This window comes from Eutrigla gurnardus, assembly GCF_963514095.1.
Source record: "Eutrigla gurnardus genome assembly, chromosome: 13".
NCBI classification, from domain to species: Eukaryota; Metazoa; Chordata; class Actinopteri; order Perciformes; family Triglidae; genus Eutrigla; species Eutrigla gurnardus.
Genome location: NC_139936.1, coordinates 15,695,112 through 15,716,934, shown reverse-complemented (window position 1 = coordinate 15,716,934; position 21,823 = coordinate 15,695,112). Strand labels below are relative to the sequence as shown.

At 41.7% G+C, this 21,823-nt stretch overlaps 1 protein-coding gene across 1 annotated transcript in view; it reads right to left on the bottom strand.

Annotated features, from left to right (window-relative positions):
- The window catches only part of arid3c (AT rich interactive domain 3C (BRIGHT-like)), a 56,731-nt gene extending 35,290 nt beyond the window's left edge, over positions 1-21,441 (bottom strand). The window contains exons 1-2 of the mRNA XM_084024899.1: positions 20,957-21,441; positions 20,070-20,708 (exon numbers count right to left, since the gene is read on the bottom strand). Coding sequence (XP_083881025.1) covers positions 20,070-20,708; positions 20,957-20,995 — 678 coding nt within the window. The 5' untranslated portion in view covers positions 20,996-21,441. The remainder of the gene's footprint in view (positions 1-20,069; positions 20,709-20,956) is intronic.
- Between the last annotated feature and the right edge of the window lie 382 nt (positions 21,442-21,823).

Below are 21,823 nucleotides of genomic sequence, written 5' to 3'. Positions count from 1 at the left end.
ATGTAAAATCGGGCAACAATCGACAATTTACACTTAATCTCTGACCCAGATTAATTGTGTATGAACAGGTTTGTAATTTTCACATTTTCAATAAATTAAGCTCTGCACATTTATTTGGTTTCTGCACCATCATCATGACCTATGCATAATATTGACACCATGCAGCATAATCCAAGTCTCACGGGTCTTATTTAAGTCATGCAGAAACATATTTTGTTAGATAATTTAACAAAGAATATTACAACATCACAAACATCATGTTTACCTATGTAAAGCTAAGACTGATCACTCCGTTTATGAGATGAGAATGTGACGAAATGATACATTTCTTGGTACAGAGTTTGAGATTACTGTCATACTGTAAGCAAAGCAATATTATTATTCTTTAAATCTACTTTTAAGGAGAAATTGTCATAATATGAAGAGTGTTTTTGACAAGCAATATAATGACACAAAACATAATATCGTGATACTGAAGCATATGGAAATTTGCTATACCAGTCAGCTGTGGAAACGGTTGACATTAATGTCTGGGTGAACTATCGGTTACCTACAGCATGTGAACACCCCACTGGTATTTATATATATATATGTGTGTGTGTGTGTGTGTGTGTGTATATTTATATTTATATAAAATACACACACACACACACACACACACACACACACACACACACACACACACACAGAGACACAGACAGAGCCCAGCCTCTCGTCAATATAGGCAAACACACATAACTAGCTGAGGGCAAAGTAAAGTCTTAGCCTCTCCCAGATAAAGAGCAGTGAAAAGGCTCCCCCTCCTCCTTCCTACAACGGGAGGATGTGGACTCTGCTGTGTGTGTGTGTGTGTGTGTGTGTGTGTGTGTGTGTGTGTGTGTGTGTGTGTGTGTGTGTGTGTGTGTGTCTCATTAACCTCAGCAGAAGAGAAGGGTAGGCTTTGCCGAATCAACAGCTCCTCCCTGTGTGTGCCGGCTTCATATAGAACCTGACAAGCCGACTCCAAATGGCTGCCATTCCCATGATACCTTTGTTTTTATAGGGTAGTCAACAAACATGGCCCCCAGTGAGCACACAGGAGCCCGGCAGTAACGCTGACGGATCCCATCGTGGCTTCACGAGGCTCCGGCTTTCATTCAACATTTATGGCACTGGGGTTGTTAAGTTTTTTCAAAAACTCATCTTCCTATAAATACATTGTTAGTTTGCTTCACAGACACCGGATGTGTTGCCGCAGACACTCCGTACTCGCCCACATGTTTATAACTTCAATTATCAAGTGCGTTTTTAAGAAGACTTTTTAAATTTGTCTCAAGAGGCTTGTTTAAACACATACTGTAAATAGCATAATAAGAACTTAGGTTTAGGAAACACAACCACTCAGGAAAATAGTGTTTACCTGAGTCTTTAGTGACCGATCTGACAAAATAAATTGACTTTTAGTTTCACACTGGACACAAACAGTGGTCTCCTGGGTGAAAGTCTTGTGCTTTTTTTCTTGTCATCGACTGGTTTGAGCTATTTCACATGTTTAGAGATGCTCCATTAAAGTACAATATCAACAATGATCCTCCCACCTACAAGGAAAACTACCTTTTATTTTATTCTAAGCGTGTACTTGTGTTCTCCTGAACAACTACTGTTGCCAAATACTCAAAGTCTGATCTTATCAGCGTAATGTAGCAGGATGAGAATTTCAGCTGCATCTGTTTCTTCCACTCATTTTGGCCAGATATAATAGTTAATCTTCATGTGACAACATGTCGGTTCATACTTTGAATAATTGTGGAAAAACTGAGAGAATATGATGTAACCAATCATCGACCTTCGACTTCAGGGAACCATGTGGAGTTTTTGACCTCTAGCAGCATTTGGGGGGGCCAGGTTTTTATGAGTAGGCCCCTGTTTTGTTTGTCCTGCGTGCGAGCAAGGATTCATACGTAAGCCTTTTTGTTGGACAATATTAAACTGATTTACAGACGGCTGTAATGCTCCGAGACCTGAGGGGAAAAAAGAAGAGTAAATGTGGAAGAACAATGCACCTTTTAAAATGATAGGAATCCGATATAGGTAACACAGAATAACCTTTTGTCTTCTTTTGAGCACATGGACAAATATAAAAGAGCTTATCAGAACGTTAGAATAAACAGAATGTGATGATCTGCAGTTTCAAATCAATGTGACAAATCAACCTTTGTCAAAATCTAGAGCTCACATGACTGCTTACATGTTGCAGCTAAATTAATTTACGTAGGAAAAACAGAGAGGGGGGGAGGGGGGTGGAGCCTAGCAGCTCTTTTTCTTCCTCTTCTTTGTTTACTGAGCTGTCATCTGAACCAACACGTCACTTTAAGTAGCTTTTAAGTCATTTTGGATTGAATCCACTACGTAGCTAGCTCGTTAGCATGCTAATTTCAGTATATATCTCTGTAACACTTTCCACCATAATTCTTTCGAATTATACATACTGTATATAATACTATATAACGTTATTTCTTGGGTCACTTCTGGTCCCTTCTGGTTGCAAAAGATGAGGACGGACAAAAACCAAAGTGGCGGTCCACAGGTGACGTCACGGTGACTCCACTTCTCCTATAAAGTTTATGGTAATAAACTGGGTTCTCCCTCCCTTTCAATATATTATTAATATTTTCATACATCATGGTTGTGTCTGATTAATTGGGGGGAAATGCAAAAAAACTAAAAATCTCATGTGTGTTTTTGTCTGTGATATAATTGGTCGTATCTTGGCCATCTGCTTACACAACGCTGGCTGAGCTGCCTGGAGTCCTGGCAGGAAATACCAGCTCTGTGTGATGATGTGGCACTTTGAGCCATAAATTCCCCCCCCCCCCCCCCTTCCTCCCCTGGTCAGCTCACCCCATCCCCCATTCTGCTTATTCACATCCACATACTTCTCTCTCACACTTAGTGTTCCACTCTGCCTTCGATTCTGGACTCAGGTCTCCGATGAACTAACCAAAGCCAATTTATTTACATCACCACACAGCCGGCCGGCACACGGTGTATACAAATGTATTTTTTTGTGTTTGTCTATATAATGCAGTGAAAGTTGCTCAAAAATAATGTCTCAGCCCAGCGATTTCCTGCCATGTAGCTCTTGTTTTGTGTCACTTGATTTATGGTCTGATTTGCGTCCATCTATTAGATGAATTAGGTTATGGTAATCCAATTAAAATCTCACGAGCAGAGGAGCGGCTCAGCAAAAGGGGAAATGAAGACACGACGTTCTGGACGAGACTGTGTCACTTGTGTATTGAGATAAATTTCTTCTTCCTGCCAATCAATAGACTGGCTTTGTGATGAAAATTCGGGTTTGAGTGACATGCAACGTGGATCCGTCCACCAGAAACAAACATATCAAACCATATTTACAGGTAGCAGGTTATACATTCAAAACAATAAAGGTAAGGATGCTTATTAATGCCAGCATGCAGACTAGATCAGTTTGTGCAGTGTCCCACAGTGCAAACTAGAAAATGTGCTCACAGCTACAGGGAAATAACAATTGAATTTGTTGCAACAGGGATTAATGTTTTAAGTTACAGGTCGGAAATTACTGAATAATATTGTTCTTTTTTCCTTCATAACTTCTTAATAAAAAAGTAGTTGGTTTTGCTTATGAGATTTCCAGAGAGATCTCCTTTAAAGAATACTTCCATTAAAACCCTTCACCCTGAGTGCCAGTAAAGTGAAATGATTAGGAAAGAATAAACTATTACCCCAAATTAATAAACATTTGTGCGAGTCATTTCCTTTTTTTTTATTATTGTAATTAGCAGTAGCATATGCAACATTTGATAAACATGTATGTGTTAATGTATAATTGCCTGTCAAATTGGACAAATCCATTGGTTTTGATCAAAACAATAATTCTGACGAATCCTTTATCGACTATTGAACTACAACAAGACATTTGAAGATCTCATGCTGTGACTCATTGCACTTCCAGTAAAGTCGTAAATAAATATAAATACCACGATATCGGTGCACGGAGGAGTTGACCACATGGAGCACCGGGTCCTGGGGGGCGTTGGTAAGCTGATAAGCTGCCATGAGGTGATAATAACCATTTACGCAAAAAAAAATCTAAATTTCATGCATTCTACTTCTCATATGAGGTCAACTTTTTTTCATTATTGCGACCGGAGTTACATCCTGCTGGAAAATGTTTTTGTTTCATCTGAAAATGAAAAAAGAAGCAAGTGGCCTTTTACATAAATGCCTTCTGTGCTCAATCGCTAATCTGTTGTTTTAATCTGAAGTTGATCCCCTCAGTGATCTCTGACCAACTTAGGTATGTCGGAGCACTAAGCAGCATTCGGATGGGCAGCGGCTCACAAGTAGGTCAGAGGCCGTCAAATAGAGCTTACACCAAACAGAAACAAAGTGTCAGCGAGCTCATGCTAGATTTCACAGGAGTACACACACCGATTAAAGAGGATCACATTACATGGCGGGGCCACATTCTTAAAGTCACAGAGATGCATTCGATGAGCAGAGGGCACAAAGACATATTAACTCAAATATTAATCATTGATTTATATCAATTATTTTGGTGGTCAAACCAGTTTAGCTGGTAAAAAAGTACCTGAATTACAGACATCGTGATTTTGTTTTCTTCTTGAATTGTATGTTTAAATATGCAAATTATGCATTATCGTATTAAATATGTCCTGATTTCCATAACAGATATCTCAACATTGGATTAGAAAATTAATCAATTAATCAATTCTCTCCATGTTTTTATGTATACCATGTTAAAGAAATAATATATATATATAAATATTCACAAACTCCTTTGTGAAAACCTCCAGTGTATAGATAGAAACTTTTGAGGAAAGATTTACAATTATTATTATATAACTTGTTTACACGGATGCTGTGTGGCAGTAAAATAAATAAAGAAGACTTTGTTCCTGTCAGTTCACTTTCATCCGACAGCTTTCGTTGTTATGGTAATAAAACTGACGTTCACTAAATAAGAAACGTGGCGTTAGATGGAGAAATGGACGTAGATTTCATCGTTCTATCAACAGAAAAATCAACACAACTAAATAGGTTGTGACTGATTCATCAAATTAATTGAAATCAATTTCCTATATCTGGGACTTGCAACTGTTGCGACTCTCAGCTTCGCCGTTTTCTCCGTATGTGTTTTCGTTAGCGACGGCTCCCTGAAGACGGCTAACATCCTTCCTCACACAAGCATGTCGGCCTGCTGGACTCCAACAAAACAAGAGCACTTTTTCCTTCTGCTGACTCCCTCACAAATTATATAGGTCTCCATTGGCCCCCCCCAACAAGGTCAATATTGATTTTTCATTCCCATGTGAGGACCACTGAATAATCTTTTCCATGTCCATTTCTTACTATGCTGAGACATTTGTCAGGACGGAAAGATAAAAAGTTCCATTATGACTTCTTTTTAACGTCATTAGGTCTCGTCCCGGGAAAATAAGATAACGTCACATATGTGTGAACTGTCTTTTGGAAGTGCCGTGAATAACAGCTGCTTGTGTCCAATAAACCTGGATTTACTTCAGACAGTATTAATAAGGATGGCCATTTTCCTTAGCGTCCTAGTTGTGGGGGAATCAAAGTGACCCATTTATTTCCCCATGGCCTCCCCGCCAAGCTCGCCATAAATTAAAGCTGCTCTTGGAGCGCCGCTAGCCCTCCTCTGTTTGTACAACGTGTTTTCTCAAGCAATCTCAACAGAAGGAAACAAAGACAGGAAGCACAACTGCTTCCTTTTTTCGCACTAAGGAATCCATAAGCACATTAGGAACTATATCTAGTTTGTATTGATTTCAGACACACTTCAGCTTGAATTTACTGATTGCTTTCCCTGACCCTGTGAACAAAGAACACGCTTCTGGCTGGATTTCTCTTTGTCATAATTAAAACGACATGGGAAATGTCTTCTTATGGTATTTATCACCCAGTGTCCATTCAGTTGCTTTTTCTTTCTTCCGTGCCATTGTCTACCTTTCATTCCCGTGTTTCCAGCCACTAAGTGTGTGTATTAAGGTGATCGTAGCAAGCCTAGACAAAGAACCATGCAAGCCATTTCCATGTGCCAATACGCTGTGGAATTCCTCCAGTACGTCTCTGTTCACAAAAGGACACAGGAAGCCACGTATACTCTCATCTCCAGTAGTTTATGAACATGACTTCTGAAAGATAAATCTGGCTCGTTTAACAACATGTTTTTGAAGGTATTTCCAGAATTTTGAAAGGCTGCTGGTCGACCACTAAGCCAAAAATATTTTAAGTCCCTTTCACATATGTTGTGCAACCCTGAAGTTATTCAGGGGATCTGTATGGGAGAACGCAAATGTCCGAATGAGTCGGACTAGACATTGATGGGGTTTTACCCAACAACTCCTGAGTACAAAGTACAATAATGTTTGTTTCAGGGGGGAATACATGGCAAGCAAGGGGGTCTGTTGATGAGGTTTCTATCATGCAGCTAACACTGGAGAAAAAACAGCATCTGGGAAGGAAGAAAGGTGATTTACACAAAAACGCTGACAAAATGTCTAACTGGGGGAGATGACGAGATTAATGTAACTCTGCAGCTCTAATGTAATTCCATATAAAACACAAAGCAACATCATCTGCATACAAACACATTCCTGGCAAAAGACTTTCTCACGTGAATGTGCTAATTCGGTTTACCTCACAACAATATCGATGAAACTGCAATAACTTTCTCCTTGTGAAGGAGGTACATAACATCTTGGTGTTAAATCACAGAGGACGGCAAAAAGTTTAAATATTCTAACTTTGGACTTTGCTATTGTAAGCCGGTCTCCCCTAATGTTCTTGTCCACTAAAATGATATCCGGTTTTCCATCTGTCCGTTTTAGCTGTTTTTTGTTTCTTCTCTACGGGATTGTATTAACATCACTGATACACTTGGTGACTTTTGAAGGTTATGTTCAGCCCAATATGAGCACTTCAATGCATTTGAATGGAGCCGGTCTGCAAAGATCCCAACATGTGGCTCTGACAACACATTGCAAGTCAAGAACACATTCCAAGGCTGTTTTTGGTCTGAATCTTCACTGAAAAATCAAACCAAAAATAACAGAGAAAGAACTTTGTCATTACCGAAGTTGAAGAAGAAAGATTTTAGTAATGTCCATTTCATTTTTTTTTTAAATACCGTCAGGAGCAAAAAAGGCTTTTAATGAAATGTTTGTGAAGGACAGGATTCTCTTAGAGAGTCTAGTCTCTGCGATGCCATTATGGCACGAAGCCATTACAGTGAACAAAATGGGAAGTATTCAGAGAACAAAGAGTGCTGTTGTTTGGACAAAAACAGTGAGAGCAATGGTTTGATGAACACAATCAAATGATGCCGTTTCTACAGGTGACGGTCACATGGAGAAATGTGGCTTTCATCACCCGTCAGAGCGCTGCAGACCTGGTTTCCCAACGCCGACGCGGCTCACAACACGGTGAAGGTCAGGTTACACATTCATCAGATGTTGTGACAGTCGACAATATTACGAACAGGAACAGTGGCCGAGGAAATGCCTGTATGAAATGTGGTTACGCGTGTCACAATAACCCGAATCCTGCATCCTGACGTCCCAACAAAACTCCACTTCATTCTCAATGATGTTTCGAGGGTATTGGTATATTCTTGAAACTTATTTGAATTTGAAACATCACAATTTGACATAAAATATGTGTTACGTTATTTAAGTTAATGTTTGGGAGAAAATATGTTTCCCTCAAAATATAATTGACGAAGCTGTTTTGTTCAGTTTTAGGAGAGCAGGTCATTCGCCGTCATACGCCGACCTTGATGACACTACAAGTAGGACTCTCCGCTCATACGAAGTCCCGTATTCCTGTTGTGAAGAGCGTTTTCCAACATCTGTGAGCCGCACAGCCATCCATTGGAGATAAAAACTCCACAGACGGAGCTGAAAATTAGCCGCCAGGCTCCCACGAAGACGAACGGCTAATTACTCGGCATCCGTCGCATCTCATTTCCAGCAGTGTTTCATTCATCACAGAGGTTCTCAGCCGTCGATGCACAGAGCTGCTTCCTTTCCAACGTTCAGTTCAGTCAAAGTTATTTTACGGTTTTGCTGATCAAAGGCACTGTCTCAAACTAATAATAATAATAATAGTGGCAGCGTTTGGTAGCATACAGGACATCCACTAACAAAATATGGAAACAGAGTAAAAAGCAAAATAAATTTTTATTGTACTATAAAAAACATTTTCCCACCAAAGTTAGTTTTTTGGGGGCGTTTCACGTTCAATGTGTCAATAAAACGGCTCGTAAACGGGTAAAAATAAAATGTTACGGGGGTTACTTTTTCCCCCCTCTCTCGACTAATCCAATCTCTCTTAAGGTAATTGTTGGAAAAGTGGAAAGACTAACAAAGCCATTTTGTTGAGTTGTATGTTGTATGAATTGTGTTATATAATTACTGTTTACGTCAACAGGGTCTGGTGGCTTTTAGGACAGTCATCTTTTCTCATCCAACTTTGTGAATTTAGAGATTATTCCAACCAACCCAGTGTGATTATGAGGAACCTTGGAAAGACCAACAAATGGTGTTGATGAGTTTTATTTTGTTTCTGTGGAATTTGAATGAAGTTGATGATCAGACTGGAGTCTGGTGCCTTTGAGGAGATCATAGTAATTGTATGATTTGTACGTTAATAGTATGGTGACCATGTTGGGTTCTAATATATTTCCAAACCTGACCGATTGATTTAGTTGCCTAACCTTAACATTAAAGCAACAAAGGTTGCATTCAAGTCTTATTCAGTAAAAGTGAGGATGGGATGAAGGCAAATAATAACATTATCGAGATGTTAAAAGTTTTCTTTTGATGCAAAAACATTTTTTTAGAAGAGTTTGTATAGTTGAATTGGTTTTGCAAGAGGTGTGAGATATTAAGTATTTAGTAAGTGCATGTTTTTTTTGTTTTTGTGTGCAGAGCCCCTCAGTTCAGAAGTTGGGTAAAGCTGTAATCTGTGGTTGAGTTCTGGTACGTTGCAAACATGTCAACACCTGGAAGTCGAGAAGCAGAAGCACAACAGATATCTCATATTATCCACACGAGCAGACAAACTGCCCATATCTCCTGCAGAAACAAGCTTCATGTAAATGAACTCTCAATAATTTCCCTGAGAAGTTGCTTTTACAACAGAGCGGCTGGTAGAGAGTTTGCTTCCACCAACACAGCCTGTGTCTATCTTGACAGTAGACCATTAGTGATTCTTTAACTTTGTTTAAAAGCATAGAAGAGCTAGAAGCCATGTCGTAGCGAAGTAAAGCCCCATTCTCAGAGGACTAGTATTACGTGGAGACTTCTGGCCATTTGTAATAAGTGCGAGGTCGTCTGTAATCTTCACCCTGTGCGACTCCTCCATGTCTGTAATTTGTAAAGATTCCCAAATGAACTGCCATATTTTTGCCAGTTTTTTTGCCTTCTCTTCCCTTTTTCCAACCTCATTAAAAATGTAATGTTAAAATCTTATCTTGTAAAATGTAGTTTTTGGTGAGAAAGTGGAATGAATACAGTTTGAATAAAATAAATACGAGAGAGGGAATTATGACCTGTGTCATTACTTTGTAGCGCCATACGCGCAAGTTCATCGGAATCCGTATCTGAAAGTTTAAAGAACTGGACCGTCTCTATTATCGAGCAGTTCCATAATATTGTGTACTCGATAAAATCCCAAATTGGTTTTTGAAAAGTTTTTGGTTTTGGGAGAATATTGTTAACGTTTACTAATTTTTTTTGGACTTGAATTGTCGATAGTTCCTCTTTAAATGGCTACATAAATGGATCTTGCACACCAGTGGGGAGAAAAAACATGTAAACAAGCTAACCGATAACTTATGTTAGCTATATAGTCTCTTTTAGCTCTGTCTTTGGTCCCCACCGACTCTTTAGCTCCTAAATGCTCCAGTATGATCACCACTGTGTCTGTCATAATGTATGCAGGAGTATCGTGTACATTTATTTTATTAAAACGACATGTAGTACCTTAGACGTGCAGCTCCTGCACCTTTTGTAAGCGACCCGTAACCCAACGCCACGCTCTTGCTTCCACTTTATGGCTTCTCTTGATTAGTGGAGCAATGGGGGAAGCTCGCCAGTGGAGTGTCACCTCACACTTCTCTATCAGCCAGAAAGGGTATTGTCTTTCCATCGGGCTGCAACGGTGCGAGAAGAGGGCAGGAAACATGACCAGCGGCTATTGTTAGGCCCATGTCACTCCCAGTCAAATGAGTGGGGGGGGGGTCTGAGATAGCAGGTCTATGTGTGGGGGGAGATAATGATTGGTGAAAGGGGGCGGAGTTAGTGACCGCCTGAATCGGAGGCTCCAAACTGCAACGGCCGCTTGAATTTCCCAGCGTCCTCCTTGTTGCCCGCTGGCTCCGTCTGACTGGAGACACTTACATCTTATATCTGTCTGATAGCAACCTATATATATATATATATATATATATATATATATATATACAACCACACCACGCTATATGCCTACAAAATACACATAATATACATACAAAATTAATGCAAAATCTGGACGGATGTACTCCATGCAAAGCACATGCAAAGTAGCCGTTTTGTTGATTGACATCAAGGCGATGACGAACAAAACATTTACAAATTCTGCCTCCTTGTTTTCTTTTAGCAACGGGGAATCCTCACTCTCCCTTCTCACTCTCTCTCACTCCCCGGCCCTGAATGCCCAACTTTCTTCACATTTCCACATCCGTCCACCGCGTTGAGACGCTGGTGTCAAACTGTGTAGTGCGTTATGAAAACGAGGTCCCGAGTGAGCGGGATTAACGGGTAGGTTAATTACCTTATGTTAAACCTGATCTTTGTGGGCCATCAAACCTGACGGATGCAGATTAGCCTCAATCTAGAGGCTGCTCGGCTGCACACACACACACACACACACACACACACACACGTCAGCTTGCTATCTGACATGTGAGTGTATGGGAGAGCACTGATACAGAGGGGCCCCTCCGGCTTCAATAGGAATGTAATGGCATGCATTATGCACACACACACACACACACACCTGCACAAACACATTAATCTATGACACGAGGTACAACAGATGTAACTGGTGTGTGTGTCTCTTTCTGTGTCCGTCAGCTCGTTGCCGTTTTTGAATTTGCGTCCCCCCCATGGCCCCCCGGACCCCCCCACCTCCAAAATACATGCCATCCCGGTTCACGTTTCAATCCTTCCCAGAGTTCAGCTGAACTCTCCGGTCTGTCCGCGACTAAAACAGATATTTATTAACCAACTTTCGCTCTTTAAATACTACGTGTTTTTCTGGTCGACGGGATGCAAGAAGAGTCCTGCAGTGAATTAGAGAGGCGGACTGAGAGAGGGGGAGGCTGGCACACACTGGCAACCCCACTAACCAGGGTTACTTTCACCCAGAGTCAACAGCACGTTCAAAGCTCAAAATCACACTAATATTTGTTATAATTACTAAAACTACATCTGTGTATACAGAAATGTATCATACTGTGTTATATCTATTACAACCCGATCAATATATATTCCAGACAGAAATACTCAACCTGTGTACATATTGTTGATTATTGTTGCTTTTTATATATATTTTTAAACGGTAGTTCTATGTTTATTTGATCTTTGTTAGCAGTGTTGTGAGTTATGTGGACACTTTTCTGATTCTGATCAAAACCCTCAATGACTCACGTATTCTCTCACAGATTATGGTTGCGGTTTCAAACATGTGGTGAAAAGTAAACAAAACCAAAAAAAAAAAAAAATGCAACAGAAGTACAACAAGCTGCTCAGCTGGGTTTAGTTAAAGATCCTGGTTGGCTGAATTTGTCAGGTCATATATATTATGCTTTTAGTTTTACGTGGGACAGGAATGGCGGTCTCCTGTGTGAAAGTGTTTGACCTCCTCCCTGTCGGAGACCATAATTAGAAACATCTAAAACAAAAAGTAATCTGTGAGAAAATATGAAAATATAATTGATGTTGCAGTTTCTCTTTTTTAGGGGACCAGGATGAGATACGAAAGCTAGCGGAACAAGCGTGCGTCATAAACTGCCATAAAGTGTTTTTGTTCAAATTGAAGCTAAGGACATTTTTAGCTTAAATTAGCTTATTGTGGACACCTCAAAGGGCTCGTCACACGAGGATCGATCCCGCAGCGACAGCAGATCCTGCTCGATCCACCACGGAGACCTTGACACAGAAACACAGACTTTTATGGCAGCAATCTAATCTGCTAGCTTGGCGTTTGACTATCAATGATTACTCAATCTCGTTAGCGCAAAGCAGCTACTCAGGTGGCACATGCAAATCTGCAGCCATCGACTGTACGGCTTTTGATTCCATACGTCGGGTCGGGAAAAATGCTGAATGGTCGTTATAGTGAATGCAAATGAGGCTGAAGGTTGCGGGTATTGAAGAATCAGTGAATTTTTCTGCCCCGGGTTTGTTATCTGGAGCCTCTGATCTCTGAGTGGCCTTAACGGTTAGTCTTTAGGAGGAACACGAGTGGAAATTATGAAATCTAAACTTTTTAACATTTTCAAAGTAAAAAGCACCAACCAGCTCACTTAAACACGAATGATTAATATGACATTCAATTAAACAATAAAACAGCTCATTCTCACTGCGGAGAAGCTAAAGCCGGTGTTTAAACTTAGATATTGATTTATAAAAATATATACATATTATATATTATGTTACTATGTTTAGTGAAGGCTGCACCATGCTGGCCCCTTTCCAGGGACACAGGAGCTCGAACAGCAACCTTGACCAAAGGAACCCAGGTCTAAATTTACTCCCCGGCTCTGTGGGCATAACTCTTCATACTGTTGTTGTTTCCTCTTTATGGTTCTGATTTAGTGACTTTGAGTTCCCTTGTTGAGTTTCTCTGGGATGATTTCATCGTGGTTATAAAGAAAAATTGAGGAACTTGTTGTTGTTGCATATTGCTTATGTTTCTGCAAGTTGAATTTCCTGATGTTCAAAAAATGAATGGCTGCCCTGAAAAAAAACGCAAATTAAAAATCTAAAACTCGAAAACAGTACATACAGCATACAGGATTTGTGGGAAACAAACACTCATGTGGCTTTGGGTGAGTGTGGTCATAACTGGAGCCTTTAAATAGGTGTTCAGGGTGCAGATGATGCCGATGGATTTGCTTTTATTTGATTGCAAATGCTGTCAAATGATAATTGCATCGTATCACACTAACTATGGGATTCTTTTTCATCCCTCTCAGATTCACACACTCTTCAACACATTAATGTTCGGCCTTTCCTTTGTGTGACATTGTCCCCTCATAGACGGCCTGCTCCAAACCCAAAGGTTCCACCCTGAAGGGTCTCTCGGGCCCCTGTAACTAACGATGTGAAGCGCTGCACCATGATATTGCGTTACATCACATTTCTCCTTTCACAACGTTTGTGGCAACGACGTGATGCACAAAGATCTCAGAGCTGATATGCACACGCTTTCAATCAAAAGATAACACGATGGCACGTCGTCATGGTGATACTGAGGGCCTCCCCAACAATGGCAGGATGGAAAAAGCCAGTCAGAGACGCAGCGGTGAGGCAATGTTTGCCCAACAGTCAGATCTCGTAAACAGAAAGGGGGGCTTTTGCAAGCAGCTGCAGAAATTCCAGACCGCCGCGATTAAAAAGTAACACCCACATTGAAGGCGGGGGGTGTTTGAACAAGCTGGCCCGCCTCGGTCTTAATGAAAAGCCGAGAGCCATTTGCAGTGAAAACAAGTGCGTCTCATTGTGCCGATCCCACTTCTGCCTGCTGACTCCCAGGATCAATGTCTCACTGATACCAGGTTTCCTGCAAGTTTCATCAACGTAGATGTTTCAGGACCCTTTAAATATCATTTTTGATCATTAAAACTATGAGTTGATCATGTTCTTTCATTGAAAATGTATCCATGACAATCTTGATGATCAATGATTCTGAGTTCTAGCTTTCTAAGTTCCTTTATTGTCCACACTCTACACAGAATAATTTGCTTTTAGTCACAAATAATTAAATGAAACCCAAATGTAAAATATGGTTCTTCACTGAATTAAAAAGAGAAGTGAGGACTGAGCTCGGTGCTTTACGACCTCTTAGTTTCCAACTGAACAAACAGCGACATTGGAATACATTCTACACAATTCACATTCAAGGCCGTGAATTGAGATCACTAGCATCGGATATCTGAGATGACAACCTTGAGGTTACGGACCGTGATCGTTCTGTACGTTTCAGTTTTTAGTATTAATAAATCGAAAGTTAGGATTGAATGGTTAGTTACATTCTTCATCTTATTACTTATTCTTACTTCAAATAAATAAATAACTAACTTGTAAAACAATGTGTGATAAATTTGCAAAATTGCCAAAAGTTGCTAATCCCCCTCTTGTTCTAAATCTGAAGACTGGACCAGGACCAACAGAGACCAGCGATGCCAGCTCGACTGACCAGACAACACACACATAATCACACACACACTTCACTTTATCACTTCTTCTGTTTTTCCCTTTACGGCCCCCCCGGCCCCGCCCCTTCCCGTCCATGTGGCGGCCCGGCGTTCACCAGTAACGGCACACGGTGGAAGAATCCAGGAATGCCATTAAAGCATTTCCAGTGACGGAGCACATTTTAAAGTGAGCTACAGCTGTTGGACGAATATGTGGAGCCAGAGATCCTGGCGGGAGGCCGGGGGCCGGACCGGGGCCCCCACGCGCTCCACCTACTGCCTGATCATAAAAATAAAATATCAAGCTTGTTGCCACGTGGAAAATAATGGGTTTTTTTTTGTTGTTGTTACAATAGCTTCATGAGACTGGACTGTTTTCCAGGATAGTCTTCCCTGACAGAATGTTGACACAGGAGTTACAGAGCAGCAGCATGTGTCTCTTTCAAAGGGGCTCTCCCTGATCAGGTTTTATGGTCACATTAAAGTGGGTGGTGCACGGGTGGAGGGGGGAGGGGTCAGATCGGAGGGCTGATTGTTTTTCAAGACGAGCCCTTTGGTACACGACTGGAAAATACTGAATAAACAACTGAAGGACAACAGCAGCAGTTCAGCTCTCGTGCTGCGTTCGCTGCACACGAAGCCTCTTGTAGAAATGCCTTTTCCATTTATTTCTGTAACTCCGGCAGCAGATTCCTCAACCCAAACAGAAAATGAATGGAAACAACAGTCACTTGGAGCCATGCACCCAAATCTTCTTTTCACCCATGTTTAAGATCTCTCTCTACTATGCACCACATTTAACGCATGCAGGTTTTTTAACAACAGGAAAAATGGCTAAAATACGCGATAGACTCCAATACTATCACCATAGTCACAAAACAAACCCCTCAAACCGGAGACGAAAAAAATGGTTTTGCCGAGTTTTCTATTGTTTCTCTTGAGTTTAAATGAAGTTAATGATCAGCGAGGTAAATCCACCGCTGTCTGACTGGAGTCCAGAAAAGGTACCAAACGTCCACCCAGGTGTCACGTTTCCATCACTGCTGATCGGAGCTGTTAAATACCTGCAGAGCCATTTGTCCTGAGAATGAATGCCGGCTGTAGCCTTTCCCACCGAAGACAAAAGCCCAATGTTAGTGGGGGTTTTAAGTCCGGAGGGGAAACGGGCTTAAGACTGAGTCAACTCAACTCACTCTCTTTCTTTTATTCTGTTACCCAAACTATTAAAATTGCTGCTAGAACCTGAAGACTCCAGTGCTGCAGATACACAAAACGTGCTTCATGCAAAATGTATCTACACATTGTTTCTTGTATTGCTGCATTTTAGTTCAAACCCTGTGTTCTGCACTCGCTTCAAAGCTCAATATATACAAAGAAATATAAAGAAAGTCACCAAGTCTGCAACACTGACCTCCCTCCAAAAGCCACGCCCCCAAAAACTGCCATAATGAATGTCGTATCCACAACTGTCAGGCAGCTTGTAGAAGAGTCTAGCTCGTTCAAGTCCTGCGACAGCCACAGATATTTTGGTTAATTGATTGCTGTCGGGTTGTAAAGAGAATGTCAATGATTATAATTAAGAAAACACATGAAATTAACAGGAAAAAAAACAGAAAATGTATGTAAAAAAATAATAAATGAAATTGTGCATTTAAAACAATGCAGGCAGCTAAAACGCTGGTCACGCAGACAGAATAACATTAAAACACATTCAGTCCCAGGCATTTAGATTCGTCACTGTTTGTAGAAAATGGGCCTGAAAGGACTAACGAGTGAACCACTTGACATGTGAAGACGGATATTTCTGCAGTGGATGATTTGAGTGGTGGGGGGAGGGGGGGAGGAGTGAAATCATACACCAGTACAGCTGGAGCTCCCTCCTCCTCCTCCTCCTCCTCCACTTTTCTATAGTTGTTGAAAAAACAAGCTGGATGAGGTGCGATCCACGACGAGGAGTGGCTCCGTTTTCTGACGTGTTTATCACATGACATCATTCACTCACGACTCAGCTACCTGTCTGTCTGTCTGTCTGTCTGTCTGTCTGTCTGTCTGTCTGTCTGTCTGTTGGAGGTTTTCAGCAGTGACACAAAGGGAATGTCACTGTTGTATCGTGAGACACGAGGTGTTTATTTTTACTATTTTGTAATTTGATTTCAGCTAAAATCACCAAAATGTAAAAGGTTAAGATTATGCCTAATTTGCATATTTAAACATAACATTGTCAGTAATCAACTGGGGAGGTTTCATGGTGATTTTTTTTTTTTATTTTTTTTTTTCTGTACATTTTTTACAATACATATTATCTTTAAAGGGCGTTTTTCTCAAAAGTTTTTTACAGATGGGTTTGTTCATCTATCATTTATAGCCTAGTCTTTTCTTCCTCAAAACAAGGTGGAATTGATGTTTTTTTTATGGCAGTATTCTGATTTATATGAGTGATAAAAAGAGAAAGCACAAAATCCGTAAAAAATTAAAACAACAGTCTTGAATGTGGCTTTATCCAATTTTCAGATTTCTCTTGTGGACATACATGCAAATGAGTACATCTTTAATATTATAATGCCTTATTTGCATATTTAAGCATAACATTTCAGAAAACTTGTTATACAAAAATGTACACATCTATTAGTTAAAGGTTTGAACCTTTTCACCTGCAGTGTCTCCACGTCAGAGACGGGAAACGCCTCTCTTAACGAGTCTTTAGTCTCTGTTTCTGCCGTGTTTCAGCTGCACTCAACACACTCTGGGAATGGACTTCTGTTGCTTTTTGAATATTTCTCTCAACGTTTGTGTGTTTAATCTCCGTTATGCTGATTGTTGCGTTACCTCATCAGTTTATCCTGTATGCTTTATCTAATATTTAAAAACAATAGAGGATTGTGCAGCCTAAAGGATCCCCTGACTGCAATTTTAGTTTGCAAAATACCTTTTGGCGTTCCAGCAGATCAATTCAACGTTATAATTATAAAGAGAAACTCACGCTGCAGGTTTTGCATGTTTTACAGGATCTTCTACAATAAAACGTCGTCTTTCACCTTCGAGGGTTTCTCTTCTACTTCGGAAATCAACCTGCGGAGACTTGAAAAGCCTCGAACACCACGTCTGCTTTAATTGTTGTGGGAGTCATCACGGTTCATTGTTCTGTGGACTTTTCCGATCCATCGTTCAGATTCAGCGACAGAACGTTGACAACAAAAGGAGGTTCCGCGCGTTTTCTACAGCCAATCAAAGATCACCCACGTCATTTTCATTTTTCTTGTGAGATCACAGAGAAGCAGGTTACATTTTACTATCACATCTTTTTATGCAACCTGCAGGCTCACATGTCCATTCCAACACTATTTTACACTATGTGTGTGTGTGTGTGTGTGTGTGTGTGTGTGTGTGTGTGTGTGTGTGTGTGTGTGTGTAAGTGTAAGAGAAGAAGCATGGCATGGAGTGTGTAACAGCACGCGAGTTTCATAATAGTTTGGCACCGCGCCGACTCCCAGGCACACACACACACACATGCTGCCAGACAGGGAGATCCCAGCATTTTTTGGGTGTGAGCCAGGCTGGAATACCACTAGATCCTGATCCCGGCATTTCCTGAGCTGCTGCCAAAACCCCATGCAACAGCTCCTCCCTCTCTCTCTCTCTCTCTCTCTATCTCTCTCTCTCTCTCCCTCTCTCTCTCTCTCTCTCTCTCTCTCGTTCTCTCCCTCCCTCGGGTCATTTTGGCATCTCCGTCCGCTCAGCATCCTTTTCTGTAAGCACCAAGAATGCATTTAATGTTTTATATCTCTGCTGTGTTGTTGTTGTCTGTTGCTAAAAGAAGTTCTAATGTAAAAAATGTATTTATGTTTGTGTATATATATATATATATATATATATATATATATATATATATATATATATATATATATATATATATAGGCCAGAGTTGCCTCCCCTGTTGTAACTGAGGTGTACAGAAGTGATTTAGGAGTTACTGTAAACACCGGCTGCTCCCATTTGGTTCAGATCAGATTAAAACCTCTCCGCCTCACTGAGGGCTTTTTATATTTAGCCCACATCTTGATCCTATTTCCAAAGATGCATTTACTGCCTTCAAATGTGGTTTTGTTTTGCAGCTTTGAGCATGCTTAGTATGCTGGCTCCACTCTGTCTGCCTAGCAGCCATAAGCATCCTTTTATTGTCCCGTGACCATTACGCTGAATGACTACATACAAATGACCCCCCCCCCCCCCCCCCCACAATAACTGCACATCCTGAGGAATCTTTGAAGCGTGCAGCCTGATGTTGGAGCATGCCTGCACGGCTGCACGGCTGCAGGGCAACTTTATCTTGTTGGAGAGTTTTCAGCAACACGTAAAGGCCTTGTAACAACAATAATAGATCTTAACTGAATCTGCTGAAGTTCTTCCAGTGTTTATAAGATCTAATAACTTCTGTATTTACAACACATCCTGCGATGGGAAACACCGAGCGAGCCATCGGCTCCAAGTGACCAAGCTGATACAAGAATCATTCTAAATACGCCGTTATTAATGAATCACAGAGAGCAAACCGGCGGATTGGATGGCGAGCATCCTCATCTCGCCATGCATCCTCATCTCCCATCCTCTGCCCGTAATTGTCTGTGGATTGAGGCTATTGGTTTCAGCCCCTATGTAAATTGCATTTCCATGCATTGGGCAGCTTTAATGTGCAGCGCTAATGCAGTCACTAATGTACACATCACATTTAGGGAAGTCTGCAAATGATCCGTCATAAATAAAAGATGACATGGAGCATCCACAGTCACTCAGAGGTATAGATCCGCCTGCTGCAGGCTGGACGACGGTATCAATCACACAACCTGCTGCCATTAACAAGCTGCTAAGCTGGAACCCATCAGGGTTTATCTCCACTTACTAATAATCATCTAAAGCTTTCTAGATGTAAGGCATTAATAGGAGCAATTTTTGTAACTAAAAGAAAACCTTGACTGATGATTCTGTAAAAAAAAGTTTGCATTCTTTCAATAATAACTATTAAGAATTAAGAATTTACCAACATTAAGAACTGAATTATTACTAAACTGAAGGTTACACACAAGTCGAAACCTTCCTAACAAACTGGCAACCAGAAATGTCTTCAGTTGAGTAAATTTACTTTCTAGCTGGTAATAAAATGGACTTTGGTCTGGATCCTCTGCAGCTCTATCTGTCAGCCTGTCAGAGGGAGAAGTTCACAACCTCCCAACTTTAAAAGTTGTTTCTTACTTAGTATTAATTAATAAAGCAATTAGTCACCACGTATGCCCCTTTATAATTGCTGCCTCATTCACGCCTCCATCTCCAAGTTTTCACAGCAGCATCCTCATCGTCAACTTAGTTAAAAACTTTTTCTGCAAAAAACGCGTAAAATCACTTCATGTTTCAGCTTTAGGGAGTCTGTTTCAATATATATAATAAAGAGGGATGATGTCAACCATCCGTTGTCCAAATGAGAAGATGGCACAAAAAGTTCAAAAAAAATAAATTAAAAAAACAGGGAGGAGAAGAACCGTCCTACCTGTTTGAACTGCTCCTCGTAAGTCCAGTCGTGGTGCTGCGGCTGCGGCTGCGCCGACGGGGAGTCCGCGCGGCGGGCCGGGGCGAAGGCCGTCGGCATCCGGGCCATGAGATGCATCGGGGCGCCCTTCGGGGGCAGACAGGCTCCGTGGAGCGACGGCTGCCGGTGCTGGTAGTGGTTCAACCCGACGTCGTCGCCCTCCTCGTCCTCGTCCATGAGCTCCTGCTCGTCCATGTCGTCCCCGTCCTCGTCCCGCTCCTTGTCGTCGCTGCCCGGTCTGGAGTCCCCCTCCTCGGCTCTGCGGACGTCCATGCGCGGCAGCGTCACCCCGGGGGACGAGTTGGCGACTCCAGCGGCCAGCGCGCCGCGCATCGCCGCCTGGTAGTGGCGGAAAGCCAGAGCCTGTTGGTGGATCTGGGACTCCACCATGGAGCGGAGGTCCTTCTCCGTCTCCGACTGCCGGAGCTTCTCCTCCAGGGCCAGCCGCGCCGCCTGCTGCCGCTGCAGGTTCTCCATGACCGCTTCGAGCTTCATGCCGCCGCCGGCGGGCTGCTGGGACTGGGCGCCGGGGAACGGGCCGTGAGAGGAGGCGGAGGGGGCCTGGAGGGGAAGGCTGCCGGCGGACGAGAAAGAGCCTTGCTGCGGAGGGACGAGCGCGTAATGGTTACCACCGGTACTCCATACCACCAATACGTCTCATTACACACTTTTACTTTAATATGGAGACAATTCATTATTTAAATTCTAAATTGCGTGACAAACTTGCGCTACATGACCAAAAACACGGCCAAACTGTCAAAACACAAAGTTTCTGAGTTAAATTAACGCGTAAATGCTGTTGAAGTGCATTTAAGAAAGAGGACAGATGAGTTAATAATCCCGCTTACCAAAGCAGATTTAGTTGCTATACTTGCGTTATCAACCATGCTTCTCTCCGTCAGATGAAGTGTCTTATCAACCGGATCACGAGAGTCTTCCTTCGGTCCTGGTGACGTCCCGCATTCAAAATCCGGAACCGTGCGGGTTCTCGATCTAGTGGGCTCGATAAACGCTTCAGGAACGCGGTTTGGTGTCGAATGCTGGAGCCCCGAGCTGCTTTGGCAACAAGTGGCAACTGTAGTGAGAATGACCTCTGGAGGCAGAGATCAGCCCCCCTGCTCCATCTGCTAACAACGCGTCAATACGGAGGGATACAGTACGAGCGCCGGAGACGCGCACCGACCTGCGCGGGCGCGCCGACGCACCGAGACGACGAGGAAATTAAATACCAAATGAATGACAATAACAACAAAGTTATGTAAATTAATAAATTAATCAGTTTTAGTTTTGTTTGGCTGCATATGGAAACACGTTTTTGGACCGGAGCTTCTTTTTTTCTGATAAAGTAAGATCTGTCTATGATGTCGTGGGGATATTTTTATTTGCAAGGATCACAATATATTAACTATTATAATCACTTTTAATGCATTATATTATATTATAAGTTAGTCGAAGTGAAGTCTTGCTTATTGTTTTTTTACTGAAAGCAATCAACTGTCTGTTTTTGACTAATCTTTATTATCTTAATTCAAGTCTACTTCATCACAGTGATGAAATATTCCAGCTCTGTGTGTGTGTGTGTGTGTGTGTGTGTGTGTGTGTGTGTGTGTGTGTGTGTGTGTGTGTGTTAGCATTTACATCTCATGGACACTCACAGATGGAGAGGAAGAGGACACCGGTCCTCCACTGATTCACACTCGCTGAGGTTACACCTC